The 22,836-nt window shown below is 42.5% G+C and overlaps 1 protein-coding gene across 1 annotated transcript in view; it reads left to right on the forward strand.

Annotated features, from left to right (window-relative positions):
• The window catches only part of LOC126094769 (myrosinase 1-like), a 122,383-nt gene extending 101,753 nt beyond the window's left edge, over positions 1–20,630 (forward strand). The window contains exons 9-11 of the mRNA XM_049909320.1: positions 904–1,038; positions 6,977–7,083; positions 20,323–20,630. Coding sequence (XP_049765277.1) covers positions 904–1,038; positions 6,977–7,083; positions 20,323–20,464 — 384 coding nt within the window. The 3' untranslated portion in view covers positions 20,465–20,630. The remainder of the gene's footprint in view (positions 1–903; positions 1,039–6,976; positions 7,084–20,322) is intronic.
• Positions 20,631–22,836: the final 2,206 nt, after the last annotated feature.

Genomic DNA, 22,836 nt, shown 5'->3' on the forward strand with positions numbered 1-22,836 from the left:
TTGAACCTGCGCCATGTTTCACCCTTGGGACGTGTACTCGGCCAGAAGTTGGAAACATTGTGCAACAAGACTCATCCGGCCAAGTGACTTTCTTCTATTGCTCCTTAGCCCAAATTTTACGGCTACGGCACCACGTTTTCCTTTTACGGGTACTCGTATCACTGATGTGTGGTTTTCGGATTCCAGGTCGCCCTGCAATTCACGGTTTACAGAGTTCGCTTCGTCTTGGTTTGGTGCTGACAGAGTTCGCGAGTGCGACGTTCACTTGTGTAGTGACTTTTGCAACTATCGCCTTCTTGTTTTTCGTCAGTCCTCTTCGACGATCGTCTGTCAGGGTCACTCAACACACACTTTCGTCAGAGTTGTGACTTAGTGGATGGTACTTCCTGGCAGATTAAAACTGTGTGCCGGACCGAGACTCGAACTCGGGACCTTTGCCTTTCGCGGGCAAGTGCTCTACCACTTGCCCACTTGCCCGCGAATGGCAAAGGTCCCGAGTTCGAGTCTCGGTCCGGCACACAGTTTTAATCTGCCAGGAAATTTCATATCAGCGCACACCCCGCTGCAGAGTGAAAATCTCATTCTTAGTGGATGGTGTTTGCCCTGTATGCTTTATAAATACGGTGCTTATTGAGTCACCAAGCACTTCTGCCACCTTGGTTACGGAAGCACATACCATTCTGGCAATTTGCGCACTTTCGAAGTTACTTAGCTTCGACATAATGCAACTTCAAGTACACAGAACGGTATTCTGACCACGACTGACACTTGCGATGTATTGAGGACATTAGTCAGACACAACAGCGCAACATACAGACTTTACTATCATCTGCATTTACGTTCAAACATGCATTTCTCGCGGTGTTTCCACGTTATTGTCTAACTCCTCTATGTGTGTTACAGGTTTATCCAGAGGGAATACGACTCATCGTGAACTGGATCAACGCCACGTATGGCGACGTCCCCATACTCATTACCGAGAGCGGTTTCTCTGACCTCGGCGAATTGAACGACACCGGCCGCCAGGACTACTACAGGGTAAGAACTTGTGATCGCAAGGCAGCAGAAACCTGATACTACGTAACTGTCACTAAGTAAATACCATATGGGAAACCTGCGTAGGGTAGCTGTGTTCACCCATCCAATAGGGAAAGTTCTCTTTCTCCGCACACAATAGCGCTCCAGTCCACGCCTGTGTGAGAGTTGTACCTCAAGTGTATCAGCTGAATGTGTGAGACTGTAATGAAAGTATTTATAGTGTGGTGTCAGATTTAGGTTTTAAGACAAAGAGAGAGTGGGAAGGGAGAAGCCTGGTGGCGTCACATAACTGACTCCTCTCGAACTGCACCAAGGAGGCTGTCGGGTTAACGTCCCCTTCCGACTGACGGATCAACTTCACGCCGTGAGACATTGTAGAGAGGTTCGGAATCTAATCCGAAACATTCTCGGAAAGGCTGGTGATCAGGGTTCTTACGCCACCCCGAAGATTCGAACAGTTAACTTTAGAGTCGAGCGCAGCAGGAAGGCGTGCGTTACACCTCGGCCAAGGTGGCGAGGATAACATGAAAGAAACACAGGTATGTGACAGTCTTATGGCATAAGATTATGAAAGAAACTGGTCTGGAAATTAATAGATATCGCTGCGTGTCTTCATATACACAACAGCTATAAACAGGCCTGATCTTACCGACAGTGTCATTTAGAGACAGGGACTAGTGATCATTATGTTACAGCGGCGACAGTTCGTGTGGATAATAAATCTATCACGAAGGCTAGGATAGTATTAATGCTGAAAAGAATAGATAGGTAGGAGAAGAATCTTACTAAACGAATGGACGGCATTTATTTTCAAAATAACCGATGTGGAGGAATTATGGGGAAAGTTTCAATTGATTGTAAATCGCTTCCTGGATAAGTATATGCGTAGTAAGAGCGTTAAGGAGGGATGAAACCCCAGTGGTTTAATGACAAAATTCGGAAACTGCTGAGAAAAAAAAGATCGTTGCTCTCTCGACAAAAGAGAAAGAGAGAGAGAGAGATAGAGAGAGAGAGAGAGAAAAGAGAGAGACGCGGAAATTCTATAAACAAATTGGTGTGCGAAACATACAAGAACGTCCATCGTCAGACCTTAGCCAAAGATCTTGCCGTCAACCCGAGAAAATTGCGGTTCGACGTAAGATCGCTAAGTGGATGTAAGTCTTCTGTCCCATCACTCATTGATCAGTCTGGTGTGGCAGAATACGACACAAAAGGAAAGCTAATTTTTTTAAAAATTTTGCTTTTCAGGAATCGTTCATGCAAGGGATCATACAAACACACCGTCGTTTGACCATCACACAGACTCCCGTATGGAGGACATAGCAGTAAGCATCCCTCGCGTGGAGAAACTAGTGAATGAGTAGAAAAAAATTAATCGTTAGGTCCGGATGGAAGCGACTGAAAGAAAAGCGCAGATGATTCCTATATATAAGAAGGGTAAAAGAACAGATCCGCAAACTTAGAGACCAATATCCCTGTCACCAGTTCGCTGCAAAATTCTAGAACATATTCAGAGTGCGAGTACAATAAATTTCCTAGATACCGAAAAGCTAACGTCCACGAATCAGCACGGATTTAAAAAGCAGCGGTCGTGCGAAACTCAGCTTGCTATTTTCTCACATATACTGCAAATCATACATGAAGGGCAACTACCAGATTCCATATTCCTAGATTTCCAGAAAGCGTCGACACGGTGCTGTAATGGAGACTGTTAACTCTGAAGAAGGGGTCCCGAGTTCGGGTCACGGTGCGGCACATAGTTTTAATCTCTCTGGAAGTTTCATATCAGAGCACACTCCACTGTAGTGCGAAAATTCATTCTGGAGACATCCCCCAGGCTGTGGCTAAACCATGTCTCTGCTAATATTCTTTCTTCCAGGAGTACTAGTGCCTCAAGTTTCGCAGGAGAGCTTCTGTGAAGTTTGGAAGACAAGATATGAAAAACTGACGGAAAGAAATCTGTGAAGACGGGTCGTGAGTCGTGATTGGGTCGCTCCGTTGGTAGTGCACTTGCCCGTTAACGGCTGAGGCCCCAAGTTTCAGTCTTGATCCGACACAAAGTTTTAATCTGACAGGAAGTTTTAATGACAGATTATTTCGCAGCTTCGGCTTCGCTGACAAAATTTCACATCTTAAATTGGACTGTAGTCCTCAGTTCGCAATCTGGTGTACAACAGAAGATCGCTTTTCGTTTTGGGGAAACACAGGTTGAAAACAAGTAAATAATAAAGTAGTAAAGAAACTTACTGGCAGATTAAAACTGTGTGCCGGACCGAGACTCGAACTCGAGGCCATTGCCTTTCGCGGGCAAGTGCTCAACCATCTGAGCTACCCAAGCACGACTCACGCCCCGTCCTCACAGCTTTACTTCTGCCAGTACCTCGTCTCCTACCTTCCAAACTTAACAGAAGCTCTTCTGCGAACCTTGCAGAACCAGCACTCCTGAAAGAAAGGATATCGCGGAGACATGGCTTAGCCACAGCCTGGGGGATGTTTCCAGAATGAGATTTTCACTCTGCAGCGGAGTGTGCGCTGATATGAAACGTCCTGGCAGATTAAATAAGGTAATAGTTGTTAACTCTTCAATATAGCTGAAGTTCTAAATAACTTTTTTCGATTTAGAGGGTTAGGTTAATAAGAACATCTGTCATGTAAGTAATGAGTGCAGATAATAAAACCTCCGTCAGATTTCTTGAGTAAGAGTTTTACTTTATGTGAAAAAGTTTAAAGGTATTTCAAAGATAGTTAGCAGGAGAGTAAGAGAGGGAAATTAGAACTACATGCAGTGAACAGTTTAGTATATGGGGTTCGGCAGCAGCCGATAATGATTGAATATCTCTCACAAAAATGCTACCTAGGCATGAATTGCAGCAGTTACACTATTCATATTAAATTTCAACGACTGAACATGTACTTAGACTCTTATGACTAATGCATGTGCATTGATGAACAAAAATAGGGACCACATTTAGTCTATTAGTAAATTTGTATCGATCGATCAAGTAATACCAAACAGCGTGGTCCCGAGGCTCAGTGGACTAATGTTTAAAAGTCTGAAGTTCGATCCCAGGCTAGTCGTAGTTGTATCGTGATTCGGAGTCCATGTTAAAACCATACATTTGTTCACAGATCTGAGAATGGTAAAGGTATACCACCTTCAAAAGGAGATAAATCATTATGGTGGTCAAACTAACCCTTTGGTTAATGACAGCTCCGCCTAAGTAGCCTCTCTCTGCGTTGATAGTTTCTTTAGCTTTGAATAACAATGGCCTTAAAACCTTACGACTTATTAAAACTGTCATCAACACAGAAAAGCCGTCAAATTCGTGGACAACGATATATATGTTTACATCGTGCTGAGCAAACTTTTGTAATCCTGATGCGACGCCATTGTGGCCTAGAGTTTGCGCTCTCAGTCAGGTTACCAACGCGATTTGGCTCTGAATTATCAACTGCTGAACGATTCATTCTCTATGATATCAGCTGTAAAGATAATATGAAAGCAATGCATTTTGCAACTACACCACCTGAATACGAGCGTTCTGGCTCACTATTCTGGGCTGCGTTGTGTTTTCAAGGGCCTTAAGTTGAGAATTATATTGTTTATTTTAGTTTACTTAACGAGTAACTATTTTGATTTTTTTCGATTGTGGAGCAGGTGGTACGATTAATATCCGTGCTCGAAGTGCAATAATCGTACAGACAGCTGTTTTAGCGATGTTCCCAAGCATACCTCTACTAATTCAGGCATGCCGGAGTGGTCGAGCGGTTCTAGGCGCTACAGTTTGGAACCGCGCGACCGCTACGGTCGGAGGTTCGTATCCTGCCTCGGGAATGGATGTGTGTGATGTCCTTAGGTTAGTTAGGCTTAAGTAGTTCTAAGTTCTAGGGGACTGATGACCTCAGAAGTTAAGTCCCATAGTGCTCAGAGCCATTTTGAACTAATTCAATCAACACTGAACCTTAGTCATTCAAAGTTTAGTGTTATACAACAAACTGTACAAGAGCGAATTGCTGGTCTCCAATCAGCGAAGTTTATACAACAAGTCCTAAGAATACTATAAAGCTTTTTCATTCAATGACACACTACGAACAAGGCATGAGTGCACACTCTGATGGTTAACAACAGCACGCTTCTACCTCTTCCACTTACCAGCTAAACACTGATGATCAAATCTTTTTCCATCACAAGAACCTAGCCGGCGACGTACGGATTCAGCAACTTTTCATTGAAAGGCAGGTTTTCAATGAGTACTGTTACGAAATGGACTGCTTGACATAGTCGGATATCGCTCGTAGTCACTGTTATCTATGTTCCCGACTTTTATTTTACCAACGAGTGGTTGGTGTTGGTGATAGCACCAATTGATCTGAATATGTTACGAGCTCTGAAATTTTCAGTTCTGAAACTAAACTAAATTAGCAACCAGTATCGAATGTGCTTGTTTACCTGGAAGTTATTTATTGTCTTTATGTTTTAGATCACGTATACGAAATTTCAATTCACTGTCAAGACTCAACTGACGCATGGGAACCATAACATAAATCTAACAAAAAAACTAATTACCTGATGCTTGGGACATAGAGCATGTATACTTTCTCATACGGAGACGTCGAAACCGTTTTTTACGGATGCAATTGTATCTTGGAGGCGAAAGATGCACGGTTACTAGCTTAGAAGCGGAACAGTAAAATTTATTTCGTCTTAACGGAAAATGCCAACTAATAGTATGTTATTCTACGGTTGAAAGTCGATAAGCAGAAAATATATATGAAGACAAAAATTGTGTTTTGCGTTATATTACAATCCAATATACGTTAATTTTCGCACTCTTCTCTTAACTAAAATACTAATAGGTCGAATTCGGAAGAGCGTGATTCCATATCACTGGGTGGTAAACTTCCACGTTCACAACACGCGACTCTACTAGCAAAGATAGTCCATTATTCAAAATTATAACAGATTTTGTGCACGTTGTGAAAAAGAAATATCAGAGATTGGAAGCACAGTATTATCAGAAAATGTTACTATGAGTATCAGTCGATATCGAACTTAATTGCTCGTGATCCTATGCAATTTTCTTCGTGGTTTATTCAATTAAACAATAAATTACTTATTTTTTATGGGTGTGATGCCATTTAAGTTGCTTCGTGTCAGTTTTCAGTTTTGAATTTTACATTCGCTTTTATAGTGTCTGACTTTATCTGACTAATCATCGCTGTTAACCTCACAGTACTGCGTACTACTGACCCGCGATTTGAAAATTTTGATGCCACAATCAGTGCATAACAGCAACTGATTGTAATGTTGATTTTTGATTTTAAAAATGTTTTGTAATTTTCTATATTCACGTTTTTTAGTCACGTTTTCCACTTACTTACAAGTTTGGAATCGATATTTTAATATTTGGTTAACGTGAGTATAAAAGCGAATGTATTATATTTTAACACTCCTTATCTTAAATTTTCATGACCTGTTCTGTCGTTTCTGATAACATCGTCACGTATGGCAACATAATATACTAATATTAACTAAGAATTGTATACAGATATAATTCAACAGAATCTCTATCAAAATAACATCTTAGAAACATTAAGAAAAGAAATGTTTTCCCCAAATACGTAAAATTTTTTCATCTGCTGTCTAAAATTATATGGCGACGTAACTGTATTAGATTATCGCAACCATATAGATCTAAACACGTCTTCACATTATTGAATGATAGTATTTTAAGGTCTGTTTACTAATTCCAGGACCATAGTAGGCTAATGTGGACAAAAGATCAGAACTTTCAGTAGCACCTGTGCCGCAGGAAAAGTTTTGCTACTTTAGCGACAAGTAAATCGGTTAAGTCCGTACAAGTTATCCAGTCTTTGTTATTTTGTGCAACAAAATGTGAGCCACAGTGGCTAACACTTGTACTTTCTTCTAACACAGGAGTACTTGAGGCAGCTGTCCCTGGCCATCAACGAAGATGGGATCAACGTGATTGGCTACACAGCGTGGTCTCTCATGGATAACTTCGAGTGGCTCGACGGATACACGTGAGTACCCTACATTACGCTCCATGGTGAAAAATTTGTAATATCCTTAAAGGAAATAGGTCCCGTCTACCGTCACACGTCAGAAAGCTAAATACACGGATGAGCCAAAAACATTATGACCACCGTCCACGGGAAGACTGAAAGCAGCCTAGAGGCGTTTGCGGCATGCGACACGGTAAGGAAAGTATGTAAGTGAAGCAGCGACGATCGGAGAATCGTTCTAGTGAAGCTACGGGCCGCAAATGGGGCATCGACAGACATAAGCGAATTTGAGAAAGGGCGGATTGTTATCGCTGGGCACGTGTGTACGATAATCTTAGAAACAGCGAAGTTGTTCAGTTGATCGCTTGCTATTGTTATGAGAAGTCGATGAGAAGTGGTTGAAATATGATGAAAGCCTCACAAGTGTTGCGCATGCATGCCCCTCACAGGACGTAGATGTCTGAGGCTTGTCCGCTCTGTAAACCAGATTAGGCGGCTGTCTGTGACAGATCGGGCAACAGTGTACAATTCTGGTGCAAGCATACTGTTTCACAGCACATAGTTCAGAGTACGTTGTTGGACATGGGATTTTGCAGAAGACGACTCCTACTTGTTCCCATTTTGCCAACGATACTGTTAATTACGACTGTACTGCGCATGGAGTCATCAAGATGGGACCACATATTAATTGGAACTTTTCGCCTAGACGGACGAATGATATTTCTCGAAATAAAAGCCGATGGTCACTTCTGGATACGCCGTCACTTGGCTGCTCGCAGCGCTCACTGGACCACAGACGCAGGAGAGCTGTGGCTGTGTTACGCTATGGGGAAGATTGACCAAGAAGTTCGTAATACCTGTGGTAGAAATCGAAGGAACAATGAGTGTTGTGGACTACGTGAATTTTATTGCCAACCAACTGCACATCTACCTCTCCTTCACGCTTGAACTCTTCCCTAACGCCATGGTATTATCCAGCGGTACAATTTACTGTCCCTGTCACAAGGCCAGAATCACACCACAATGGTTTGAGGACCGTGATAGTGAACTCGTTTTGTTGTCGGGGCGACCGAATTGGCCTGATCTGAAACCGATGGAATACGCCTTGGACATTATCATCGACCTGTATTTTACGGAAATTGCGTGATCTGTGCTTAGATATCTGGCGCCACACACCCACGTACACCTGCTAGACAGAGTCACTGCTGTATTGCGTTGTGTGACCATACCATTCTGGCCAAACGTACCTTTAAGTTGGAGCTGTTATAAGCACGACCAGTGTCAAATAAGGCACCGGCTAAAGCAACGCTTGACTCTTAAATATTCTCGTATGAGCTGAGTACTACGTAGTGCAATTACTTTGACTTTGGGACGGAAGACAAGGTAGTTATAAACTGATCACATGAGCTTTTCCACGTGTTACGTACTGCATTTACCGAAAAACAAAACTATGTGACAATGTCAATACTTTACATTTCAAAATCACACTACGTTACTATAAATACCTAATACATTTCAGAAAATACGCCTGTTGTCCTGGACTCTGATTGCGTTTCAGATATCTATCTACTGCTCAATCATTTAGAAGCCTAACGGTTTATTTTCGGGATGGAGCTATAACTGTAGCTAAAATCATCTGAGGTGTAACTAAAATCTGAGATTTTTTTCAGCCTATTCACGCACGTACAAGGGTCGTTCAAAAAGTAATGCAACATACTTTTTTTTCTAAAAGCAGGTTGGTTTTAGTCAGGATTCCAATACACCAAATTTTTCCCTCTCATTTTGCAACGAAACCATAATTTCACCGTATTCTTCATTCAGTGTGATGGCATCCGCCGCAGGTAGTTGAGTGGTCAGCGCGACACAATGTCAATCCTAAGGGCCCGGGTTTGATTCTCGGCTGGGTCGGAGATTTTCTCCGCTCAGGGACTGGGTGTTGTGTTGTCCTAATCATCATTATTTCATCCCCATCGACGCGCAAGCCGCCGAAGTGGCGTCAAATCGAGAGACTTGCACCCGGCGAACGGTCTACCCGACGGGAGGCCCTCGTCGCACGACAATTATTTATTTTAGTGTGATGGCTTTGCGCCACTTTACTGGGAGATCTTGTAGACCTGCATATTACCACTCTATTGGTCGACCTCGGAGCTAGCGTCTTGCTGCACCAATAACCTCCCTATCATCCAGGTACTGTTTCTTACTGGGCCAAACAGTGGGAAGGTGAGAAATCTGAGCTGTAGGGTGAATGAGGAAGAACAGTCCAGTGAAGTTTTGTGAGCTCCTCTCTCGGACTTGTGTGAGACCCTGCGGTGTTATGGAGAAGGAGAAGTCCGTTTGCATTTTTGTGGCAACGAACGCGCTCCTTAGGGTAAAACAATACACTTCAGAGTTTAGCGTTGCACCATGAGGGGGTACATCAAACAGAATAACACCATCAGAGTCCCAGAATACCGTCTGCATGACTTTATCGGCTGAGGGTGCGACTTAGAACATTTTCTTCAGAGAGAGGTAATGTTGTACCACTCCATGGTTTGCAATTTTGTTTCCGGTTCGAGGTGATGAACCATGTTTCATCACCTGTGACGATGCTCGACAAAAACTGTCACGATCTAATGCGCAAGCGGTTCCGCACAGACGGTCGTTCGTTGCTCATTACAGTCCTTTGTTACACGGTGAGGAACCCAGCGTGCACACCCCATTGAGTACTCCAAATGATGGACAGGTGAGTAAGCACTACCAACAGAGACGTCCGGTTGTGTAGCAGGGTGCTTAATCGTGATGTACTTTGAATGTGGAGGATAGTAGACAGGCAACTTTTCTGCTTCTTTCTGTATGTATTAGGCATTTAGCTCCTATGCTCTCTTGGTTGGAATATTTATCTTTCCACCTCTTCCTTGGTCTTCCTAAATATCACCATCATCGCTACTTTTGATATTCTGTCGTCTTTCATTCTTGTCACATAGTACTTCCAGAGTTCCAGTTGTTACTGTGCTCTTTAATCTGTTGCTTTTCATTCTCTGTTCTTCTCTGGTGTCAGCATTGCTCCTCCTGTCGGATAGTGGTTGCCCAGCGTCTCCGATACTTGTATTCTTTGTTCATTCCTTTTTGTTACAGTCCATGACTCACTTCCCTTTGTTATGGTTGGTACTGACGTCGTTTTGTAGAATTTAAGTAGAGTTTGTTTCCTTACTTTAGTTCTGAGGATTCTGTAAATTGTTCCGTTAAGGTAATTAAATCACTCTACTTTCCTTCGCATGTCCATTTCTGTGATAAATGAGATAGTATTTGAACGAGTTAAATTTTTCTTCTTTCTGATCGTTTACTGTTATTTTGCTGGAACTTGGCTCTTGGTCTCTCAAAAATAAAAACGTCGTTTACTTATCCATTGCCTGAGCATGTCATCAGTATATATACTAAGAAGAATCGGAGAAAAACTGTGGTCTTACTATAGTTTCGTCCTACTATAGGTTTTACGTTTCTCAGTGGCGATTTCTGATCACAGGTACTTGATTTCTGCTACCTTTGTCCGGTGCAGAGGTGTTCCTCTTTTGTTCACTATCTGCCATAGCTTTTCTCTATTTCTTTACTGAAAGCTTTCACATTGTCTTGGAGTTATAATTTTCTCTCTCTTTTGAACTGTGTGTTTCTCAATAATTTGTCTAATAGCAATGTATTACTTGTGGACGATCTACGTATCCTAAGCCCGTTTGTTCTTGTAACTGAATATTTTCAACAGTCGCTGCTAGTCTGTGTGTTACTACACTCAGTGTTTAGCAGAGAAATGCCACTTTACTTTTCGCAATTACTTCTGTCTCCTTTCTTGTAAATAGCTATTATTTTAGCTAATGTCCAGTTCGAAGGAATTTTCTTATTTTTCCAGCATCTGTTAATTTAACTAAGAAATCAGGTTTTCAGTGTGGAAAATACTAATTTAATTTGGTCTGTGTTTATTCCATCAGGGTACAACGATTTTATGTTTTTCATTTTGCACGTTGCATCTTCTAAATCCTTCATTACCATTCTATTTACTTTTCTACCTTCCGCTTCAGTTCCCTAGAATCACTAAACGCTTATCATTAGAATACATGAAGACGCCAGAACAGCCTCCGTACATTTTCCACTCGCAGTACAATTATACAAACCACTGTTCTACAAATACTGACCAACAGCAGCCCTGCCGTATTTTGCCAATTCAAAATCTTTGTCTCACTCTGGTGCCAGCAAACACTCAATGAATAGCACCAACTACACGGCCCAGGTCGCTCTTATGCACCGCCTTACACTCATCGTAATGGAAATTTTCTTCCGCCGTCAGCTGTTCCAGCCAAAGGATGCTACGCATTACATTCGGCCACACTACTAAAAGTCCCACTGCTCTACTGCTAATCTTGCCGACTCTAGGCGAAGCTGTGGAGCTTCCTCCAGGGTCTGTTTCCTTTCACTGGCGGTTAGCGACTCCAAGGCCGATCCGTCGCTGCTCCCATCGTCAAACAGCGGAGGCGCTCGCACCGATGCCCATGTGTTGCTGGCGGCCTTAGGCAAGTCCCACCACCGAAGCAGGTCGAGCACGCCCCGTCGGTGGCAGGAAAGACGAATGTGCCACAAATCAAGGCACATTCAAGTACCTAGGAATGTGCGTGTTTGTCTGTTTCAGCATGTGAACGCCCCATAGGCTACACAGCTTTCGGCTAAACAACTTTCGTCAAACAAACAATTGTTAAACCCCTCCCCTGCTGGTACCTGCACTATTTTCTGTAGATAAATATTCTGTTGTATTTAAGAACAAACTGATGCACTCCATTTTGTCATTCTCATAATCTTTCTTCTGTATATGTATATTGCAGAGCAGGATTTGTGTGGAGAGAGGTTTGGGCCGGTGTTTAAGGAAATCTTTATTTATTACCACATCTTATGACATGGACTAGCATACAACTTCAACAGAAAGCTCTTAGATCTTCCAGATTTCAAATCAGAAACAAACAACGTTCTGTCCAAGAATGCCCCTTATTTAAAACGGACAAAGGATAATAATAATAAAGACTTGTTCTAAACAGATCCATATATTTGTTGTATGGGAAGTCGAAGTTTCAGGGAAAGTATACCAACACTGGTGACAGTGCACCTTCCCTGGCCCATTTAGTGAAAGAGGATTACTGATTACAGTTCTGTCAAACAATAAACATTGACTAGGGATAGTGCACTATCACTAGCGAATGTATAGTTTCACTGCCAAGAGGTAAGGAAAGTGAACCAAGGCTGTAATAACAAAACTGTCGTACTTTGAAAATTACATTTATCACCTGTAGTTTGAAAGCGTAGTCATATTATCTAAAATTCATTTATTGCAGCAAGGACGTGCACCATCGTACTTTGAGCTGCACAGCACATTTTTGTTTTTGCGAAAGCATCTCAGAGTCTGACATTTTTGGTGGTAGTTGCTTTAGAAGAATCCCTGGCCGTTTCTCATCGGCTGAGACGTTTCAACGGTCCTCAGGGCAACAGTTTTCTCTGTTGCAACTTCCTCCTCCGAGTTTATTCTTAAAGGGGAATCTTGTAGTCGTTGCCGTCCCTCTTTTGTCCAGATTTTAGTGATGTAGCCTTGTTGAGAAGTGACTCGCACTTTTCTGTGTCCATGAAGACAGAATTGTAACTGAGATTTCCCCATTCTACTCTAAGAGGTTCGTAGAACTTCACGGATTCAACCATAGCCGCCCTGATATGAACTGTAACTGCACTGCTATCAACCGCAGCTGCACTACTGTAAACCGTAACTGCACTACTGCCAACTATAACTGCACTGCTGTATAACATAACGAGCTGACGACAATTACATTCATGCTGATGCGTGGTAGCATTGTTGGACGCACCACCAATAATCCGGGAGCAGCCGTGGTGCACCTTCACTAGTGGATAATATGTTGCTGTACAGTTTCTCTAGACGAGTAGAGTGATGATTCATCTTCACTAATGTTTTTTTTCCGGTTTATGGTAAGCTCTCACTCATCACTGTAGCAATGGTGTACATCCACTGCTGAAGGTTCACCTTCCCTGATCTTCCACTTCCACTATAACATATATATAAATAATTTTCTTACATGGTCCAAGTGACATTACAAATAGGTACCAATCAAGAAACAGTTATCAGAGCTTAATGCTTGGTTGTCGGTTTTCAGCATGTAAGGGGCAGTCAAATGAAAACGAGACAGATGTAACGAAAGTAAGTAAACTATTTATTACTTCAGAAGTAATCGCCATGGCTATTAACACCTTTACCCCTCCGTGAGACAAGACAGTGTCTTCATGAAATAAGTTGTGTGGTTGCTTACAGAATTTTGACTGTATCCAGGTGTTCTCCTCTTCGTTTGAAGCAAATCGATAACGACGAATTTTTTTCTTCAGGGCTCCAAAAGTATGGAAAGCGCATGGAAAGAGATTAGGACTGTATGAGGATGTTTAAGTCCTTCCCTGCGGAACGTCTGCGGTGTAGTCGACACAATCTGCCAACAAAATGCCCACCCAGGTGTTACCAAGTTTGTTTCCCTGAAAAGTTTCCCTGGGAAGCCCTTACACATTCTCCATATAGTTCCGATCTCTTCCCATGTTATTTTCATATTTTGGGAGCCCTGAAGGACAAATGTATCAACAGTTGTGGCGATTTCTTTTGAAATAATAAACAGCTTACTTTTTCTATCTGCTGTGTTTTCGTTTGACAGCTCCTTATAAATTCACTATGTTCGAAGTAATACTTAAGTATCTCTAATCTGAACAACACTGGTAGTACCTCCATCTCATACACTAAGTACTTACGCTGGGGTACAAGGTGTGTAAACATATGGTTGGTGTGACTGATTCATCCAAATAATATGAATCTTAATCATATAGGTAAGACGATAGCGAATGTTAGTGCTAGGGCAACCACGAGGAATAGTAATAACTTGTCACCTTTCCTGGTGTGCCTGGAGTAAAACTGCCTCTACGTGGATGCATCTGTTTGCACCATAAAATTCATGTTGCAGTTAGGTAATGCCAGTAGATGTGCTGTACTCAAAGATTCAATCAGTGCTATAAAACCTGCTTCCTGGGACTCTCTCCACTTAAATTTTTGACCATTTTTCCCCGGCAGATTCAGTGGAGCAGCCTTATGAGCAAATTCAGAAATTAATTTCCTAAAGGAGTCGTCCATCCTGACGAACCTCGCCACTGCCTTAACATTCTTGGAGACCAGCAAAACAGCCTTAACTCTTTCCGGGTTCACAGTTACTACTCCTGGGGAAACTATATAGGCAAGAAATTACGCATTAGAGAAAAAAAAATCAGTTTCTCTGGGTTCACTGTTAATCCCGCGTCTCGCAGTCGCCACCAAACCTCTCTCAATTTCTCAAAATGTTCTTGCTTATTTACGACTGTAAATAACTAAATTATCAAGATAGTGATGTACAAAAAAATTTAAGTCAGAGAATATCTTATCCATAAGTTGTGACAGGACTGCAGCCCCAGTGGACAGGCTGAAACGTATGTAGGTGAATTCAAGTAAATTCTAGTCAGTAGTAAAAACTGTCACCTTTCTGGAATTCTCCGCATGTGGGACCAAATTGTAGCCTTCATTTAAATTCAAGATTACAAAAATGGGAGCGGAACTAAACCAACCCAAACAGCAATGAAAGTCTGGAAGTGGGATCGTATGTAACACGATCTTTTTAACACACACAATTCGACCACAGGACATTTGCTTCCATTTGGGTTTGGAACTAAACAACACGGGCAGCATAGGGTGAGCGAGAGGGACGAATAACTAAGTCCTTGGTCCAAGAGTTTTTCCACTTTGTCCTTCTTGCGAGGGAGTGAGTGACGGTGAGGGGGGTTGTGTACATGCACATCAGGACTGAATCCTATCTGGTATACAATCACCGATGTTAATCCCAATAATGTTGAAAATACTGAGAACAGAATAACAAATTCGGAGGCATTACTTTTAACAGGTCCTCTTGATTATCAAAGGTTCATTCTATATACTGCCCATCTCATAATCCCCAGTACGAACATTCGTTACTGCGATACAGAGTTCCAATTGCTGCCATCCACACAAAGTGGAACAGTGGCCTGCAGCAGAACAACCTCTTTTAACAAAACCGTGACCATTGTTTCCAGACAACAATACACTAATCAGGCCCCAATAGACTCACACACCACACGGGCTATGTGGATGTGCCACTCCTATATTCGACGTGAGTGTACCGCCCATTCTCCGTAGATAGTGCAGTGAGGACTTTCCTCTGACTATAGAACCAGCGCCAGATTCGAAATGGGCCGGCACCTGGTACAATACAGTGAATGAGTCACAATCTCTGTGCGAGTACAATAATTAAAATGCAATAAAATATCGTGCTCTTATGAACGATGACCCCACCGTGAAATTCAGAGTTTCACTGCATGCAGTTTCTAATGCTTTGCCACGTTTGAAAACATCACAACAGTTACCAGCTGACTTCACCTCGCTCAGCACTAACTACAAGATAATTTAGTCTAGCAGAATCTATCAGATGCCCACTAATAGATGTTGGCCACAAAACCACAATACCTGGCTCTCTGCGCAGCATTACAGTAACTAAACTCTCCACCATTCCTGTGGGCTGCTATCTTCTTCTGGAGACTGGGAAAAGATAATTCACTCCACAAGTAGATGGCTTCCATGTACATCTTAGGCATTGACCGTGTAGACAGCCGTGGCTGGAAAATTGCAGCTCCACGACGCTCAACGTTCCAGTCTCTCTTACTCACATGCAGACGTCAACGAATCACTCCGCCATACCTGTGGTACCTTCCACGGATAACTGCAGCCAGCCCCTTGGGCATCTACACCACTACATGTCTGGAGGGGGCGCTACAGCATGACTCCACCGCCACGACAGTGGCATTTGCTGCTGGCACAAGATGATGTAATCTTCCACTCCTTGCTGATGCCTGCGCCCCGTGTGACTCCTTGACAATGCACTCTGGCACAAACTAGTATGGTTAGTACACGATGAAGTCCCCGGCACCGTCCACAACTTATAATCCGCTGCCACAGTGACCAGCGGCGTTGGCCCAAGTAGATATTGCGTGTTTGTCCCAGTACTGCAGCCTCCTCCTCTGATTCTGCCAAATCTTTGGCCAGCGTACTGGTGACCCAGACAACCTCCTCTGCTGCGTCAACGACTGGCTCCTCTGACGCACTGTAGCATCGTCAGCCGCTTCGGCAGCGGCCCTGTTGCTGGTCCCAGGGAACGTCGCTGGTTTCTTTCCGTACAGTTGACCCTTATTCTGACTCCGGCACTAGCTGATACGAAATTTTTATTTCAAGGCACAAGATGGATGGCCATTTGTCTACGTCAAATAGTGAAATAAACGTTCCCTTCTTCTAATTATTCTTCTATCTCTCCTTCGTCACCTTTATTCCCTCTTCTCTTCATTAATGGTATTTTACCACTTCTTCACGTTACACTATTTCACAAGCATATCTGTTCTCTCATGTCAATGGACTTTTCTTCTATAGTTATTACTGTTTGTACTGCATCGAGGTGATAAAAGTCATGGGATAGTGATATAAACATATACAGATGGCAGTAGTATCACGGAAACAATGTACAAAAGGGCAGTATATTGGCGGAGCGGTCATTTGTACTCAGGTGATTCACGTGAAAAGGTTTCCTAAGTGATATGGCCTCACGACGGGAATTAACAGGCTTTGATCGGAATGGTAGTTTGAGTTAGACGCATGAGACATTCCACTGCAGACACAGTTAATGAGTTCAGTATTCCGAGATCCATGGTGCCAAGGGGTGCCGAGAATATCACATTTCAAGCTTTAATCCTCACCACGGTCAATGCAGTGGCCGACGGCCTTCACTCAATGATCGAGAGAAGCAGCGTTTGCGTAGAGCTAACAGACAAAGAACACTGCGTGAAATAACCGCATAAGTCAATGTGGGATGTACGATGAACGTATCCGTTAGGATAGTGTGGCGAAATTTGGCGTTAATGGGCTATGGCGATAGACGACCGGCGCGAGTGCCTTTTCTATCGGCATGACATCACTTGCAGCGTCTCTCCTGTGCTCATGACCATATTGGTTGGACCCTAGAAGATTGGATAACCGTCGCCTGGTCATGTGATTACCGACTCCAGATGCCAAGAGCTGATGGTAGCGTTCGAGAATGGCACTGCCCCACGGAACCATGTATGCAAGATGTCAATACGACACTGTGCAAGCTGGAGGTGGCTGCCTAATGATGTGGGCTTTGTTTATATGGAATGGACTGGGTCGTCTGGTCGAACCAAACAGATATTTGACTGGAAATGGTTATGTTCGGCTACTTGGAGATTATTTGCAGCCATTCATGGACTTCATGCCCAAAAAACTATGGGATTTCTATGGATAACAATGTGCCGTATCACCGAGTCAATTTGTTCGCGGTTGGTTCGAAGAACGTCGAGTGAATGATTTGGCCACCCAGGTCGCCCGGCTTGAATATGAGACGTAATCGGGATATCCGTTCCTGCACTGGCAATAATTTCACAATCACGGTCGGCTGTAGAGGCAGCATGGTCCAGAATTTCTTCAGGCGACTTCCAGTGACTTGTTGACTCTATGCCACGCCGAGCTGCTGTATACGCCACGCGAAAGAAGGTCCTACACTATACTGTGGAGCATCCCATCGGTTTTGTCAGCTCAGTGTATTTCTGAACAATAGTTTCCATGTTAAATATAAGGCCTACTGTAATAAATATGCAGGATGAGTCAAGACACCACCAACAAAATTTCAGAGGTTATTCAAGGACATTTTCTGAGTATTTTGATACAAATGACCCGTGTTCTCCAGTGGCTCGCTACAGAGTAATGACGTAATTGTGATATATTCGGTCTTCTTACCACAATTATTTTTCATTTTGTGAAAGTACTTCCACAGCCGTGAAGAAGTTTTGTACACGCACTCACCAAAAAGTAGTAACACGAAAGCATCTGGTTACTCGTGGGGGTCTATGTATAGATGCAAACCTACTGTGATGTGATTGCCATTGCGGCGGAAACAACTGAGAATACGGTCGTAGTACCACTCTCCCACTGCATTCAATGAACTCACAGACAAGGCGCATATCAGTCAACTCCTCACTTATTTACATTCAACTGTGTATCACTGTTAACATATAACCAATACAAAAAGAAACCGAGGCAGAATCGAGCACTACAAGATGCATGCTTGAGGACCAACAATAAAGTAGGCATTACTGTCGTCGACAGCAACTACTGCGATTGTGTGGAACAAGTTTGTTTCCAAACGAGACGCGGAGCACACACCGTCGACGTTAGCACTATTGCGAAGATATTCTCAATGTTATACCAATAAAAGGGGTACGCTATCGATGGACGACAGATGTAATTAACCACACTCAGTCTAACCGAACCACGTTTTTCCCACAAAAATATTGTTATTCAGAAAATAAGCTTATACGCACCTTACGTAGATGACAATGGAGAATTTTGAGAATTAGGCTACATCAAAGTAACATTGGTCTATCGATGGCAACTGTGGCGTTCGCTGTGTTATTCAGTGGTTTGGTATTTAACTAATTTGTAACTGGAAATGATAATCTTATTTTATTACATTGAGTAATTACTAAATAATTTTTCTCCCAGCTAAAGATTTGATCAAGTTGCTAAAGAACTCCAAGTTAATGTCGTGTTAAAGTGTTGTCTGTAAGTTGTGTAAGTGTCACTAAATTACAGTTCATACAACAGATTCTATACAGTTATGGATTATGATGGAAACAGTTATCTTCAGCAAAATGATCATTGAAACCACCGAATATCAGCCGCGAGCAACACTGACATATGTTACCTGAAACAATATTCTTCGCAACTCGTGCGTAATTAATTTCGGCTCCATGCATCAGCTAGAAAAGTTTGTTATAACGATCGTGCATGGGCACTATTTTTAAAGAACTAATCTGATTCGAATTATTTTCATTCAAATGAGTTCGGGACCACCGGTGCACATTTATTTTTACACATTTGTGTTACGTTCGGCATTTATGTCTGCAGAGTTGCGTAATTTGAATTTGCCGCGGAGATAATTGTTAAGATGGCGGCAGACAACTGATAGAAACTTTCTATTGTTAGACCAAATAAGTAAGTATTTGAAATGATTATTAAATTCTATAAACTATACTTTCATATTGTGCACTATTTAGACCTCATCAAGCAAACATTTGATTTGTTTCTAAGGAAAACACAGACAAAAACGCGATACAAATCGCTATCATCAATGGCTGCGCTCCTTGCAGCGGAAAGAAACAATTAACACAGATAATGCTTACTGAGAGAGGAATTTCAGTTACAAATAATTATTCACTCATGTTTATAATAATAATGAACTCTATTTTCAAGTAATAATTAACAAATAATTACAATTTCTTAATAGACCTCAGTTTGATATGCGTCTTGCGTGCTGAACCTACAAAAGCCATCCAATAAAAGGTAAAAACAAGGAAGACAAACGCAGATCATAAAAGCACTTTACAGTTATCATTGTCTTTGTATGATACACATCGATATGTCCAATTATATCATAGAATATTATATAAATAATTAACTCACTATAAGTTTTCATTGTTTTTTCATACGTCGAATACATAATGTTTATAACTGTTAGAGGCATAATTTCCTCTCGTCGCACTGTAGCCAAAAATTTATCTCGTGGATGTTACACAACCTCCTCCTATTAATGGACCACTTTCTTATGTTTGATACTAGTAGACTTCTCTTGACCAGGAATGCCCTTTTTGTCGATGCTAGCTGCTTTTAATGTCCTCCTTGCTCCGTCCGTCATTGGTTATTTTGCTGCCTAGATAGTAGAATTCCTTAGCTTCATCTACCTCGCGACCATCAGTCCTGATGGTTTCACGCTGTTCTCATACCTGCTACTTCTCATAACTTTCGTCGTTCTTCGATTTATTCTCACCACTATGTTGCCATAAATGGACCGTATATTTAATAAACATTTGCAAACTTTTCAGGACATAATAACACTACATTTTTACCAACTAAAACTGAATTCATGATTTATGACTACAAGTTTTCTTTTCGTACCAACTCTTGAACAATAAAAATAATCTTGTCGTTCATGAAGACGTAATGAAAAAATTACTGTAACTCTCTGTACTTATCTTCTGTAAAATGAGTGAAAAAAACCATTACTAATACCTTCATGTGTCTTACAGAGCGAGATTCGGGCTGTACTACGTCGACTTCGAAGACGACGACAGGCCGAGAACGCCTAAGGGCTCTGCGGAGTTATACAAGCAGATCGTAGAGACACACCAGGTCCCCGAGGCTGAATCAACAGCTGCCTGGGAATGGTGAAACAGAGAGCAGCAGTGCATTACGTCGGTGGTTGCACACAATAAAAGTTGTTAAGCAATAAACTTGCAACACTGTTATTAAAGAAAACCTTGCTATGTACATATCATGTCGCTGTTTCATGTGGATTGTTACTGTACGATAATAAACTCATAAGGTTTTTTCCCGATAACGCGCTTAATGGAAAAAGGAGATGTTTTTGTTCTCACTGCAGTTATTTTGGATTTTATTTTGATCCTACCAGGTCAGTTAGTTCAGCCTGCGTTTTACATACAACAAGGAAGGTATAGTTCTCGACGATTCTTCTACTTGATACATTCAAGCGATACTACGTAGTAATAACAGTAACAATGGTGACGATCGTTGCAATTGTTACTGTGATTTCGTCCACCTTCACCCTTTGTAGGCTGACTGCGGTACAATCAAGCCGCTCTTCGATCAGTAGACATTATTCTGTTATTAGACCCTGAACACAGAACAGGGAGACATATTTACCACGAATTTAAAATTAATTTTAAAGATGTTCTTAATGAGAGAATGTAAGAAATAATGCTGTCTCCATGAAGAGTTTAAAAACAGTGACAAAATGTGGACAGGCAGCACAGTTGAAAACACTTGATGAACACTAAACACTTGAAAAATATATGAGACACATACTACTAAAAACGGAGCACTGTACACTTACACTAAAATTGGAAGAGGACCCACCCTGGGATGGTAGATTGTTGATGAAAAGAGGGGGGTTGGAAGGGAGGAGAATGGTGGTGATGAAAACTGAGGACTGGTAAGCGCTGGTGACGAGACAAAGAGTCTTTGTGGGGGACGAAGAGAGAGGGGTAGCTGATGTTGGGATATATAAATCTGGAAGGAAACGTGGGTGAGGGTAATAGGGATGGGGAGAAGAAGGGTGTGTGTTATGAGGAGAGCAGGAGGAGGAAGAAGCCCTTAGGGGTGGATAGGATGCGATGGATTCAGAGTCGGTAGCAAGGGTATATGTTGGGACAGAGTTCATGGTGTAGGAGAGGAAGATGTTTGACATTCGTTTGGGAGGGAACATGGAGGGTGTGCAGCTGGACGGTTGAGGGTTGGTGGCATGTGTAGATAGAGGCGTGGCAGCACACTAGGATTGGAAAGGCGAGGGGACGCAAGAGGATTGTTGGAGTTTGCAGATAGTATAGGTTATTCAGAGGTGTTCAATGTGAGTGAGGAGAGGTGAGAATTTGATGAGTTGCTAAATGATCCTTGGGAAAGAGAAGGGAGGTAAAGGGATGCGAATAGCAAGGCAGAAAGTATGGCGTTCGTGGGTCTGGAAAGATACATAGAACTTGGGTGAGATGGATATCCATAGCGAAGTATGGGGTAGATCAGGGATTTGTATGTGTGAAGAACAGTGGACAGGTGTAGTCCCCATGTTCAGCCAGTTAGTAGTTTTGGTAGTTTTAGCCTACTGTGTACTTTCTGTTGGATGGTTACTAGGAGAGGTTATCACGTTAGTTGCCAGTTGAAGGCTAGTCCAAGATATTTTAATCTGTTAATTAGCTCGATAGGACAGTCACAAATGGTGAGGTAGATACCGTGGAGTCAGAAGGTGCAGATGGTGCATCCTATAAATAGCGCCATGGTTTTGGAGGGGTTAATCTCAAGGAGCCATTGGTTACATCATGAGGCAAACTGAGGTGGATTTGCAGGGATCGTTGGTATTTCTGGAGCATAGGACAGAGGAAGAGGAAAGTGGTGTCATCAGTATACTGAAAGAGGTGGACGGGAGGAGGTGGTTTGGGCATTTCAGCAGTGTATAAAAGGTAAAGGCGAGGCTGCGGGGCGGGTGGGGGGGGGGGGGGAGGGGAGGGAGAGCGGAACCTTGGGGCACTCCAGCAGTGGGGTGACAATTACAGTGATAATAATAATAATTTCTCATGTGTGGTAGTAACAGTAACTATCGAGAAGAATTAAAAACAATAGATAAACGCAGTATTTATTAACAAAGGAAATAAATTTCCTGATGAGTCTGCGACTTTGGCAGATATTCCGTGAATAAAGCAACTTCGGGAGTGTAACATATAGTACGTCGAGGAAGACGATGTCGATTTTGGCCTTATGACGACATATGCCACCTACTGATAACGGTTTCATCGTCGTCCGCCAACAGGTGGTTTGGTGGCATAGCTACTGGAGCGTCATCTGTGTCTACCCTTTGATAGGGTATGCTTACTGCCAGGAGGCTCAGTGTGATGCAAACGTGAGAAGCAAGCAGGCAATCATGCCACAGAGACGCACTCGTGCTTCCTACAGCCAGCTGACCGAGTCTGATCACATTAGGGCCTTCCCAGAGGTGAGATGGTTCTTTTGTAGAATTGCCACACAAGGTGGACGTG

The sequence above is a fragment of the Schistocerca cancellata genome, chromosome 8 (assembly GCF_023864275.1).
Source record: "Schistocerca cancellata isolate TAMUIC-IGC-003103 chromosome 8, iqSchCanc2.1, whole genome shotgun sequence".
NCBI classification, from domain to species: Eukaryota; Metazoa; Arthropoda; class Insecta; order Orthoptera; family Acrididae; genus Schistocerca; species Schistocerca cancellata.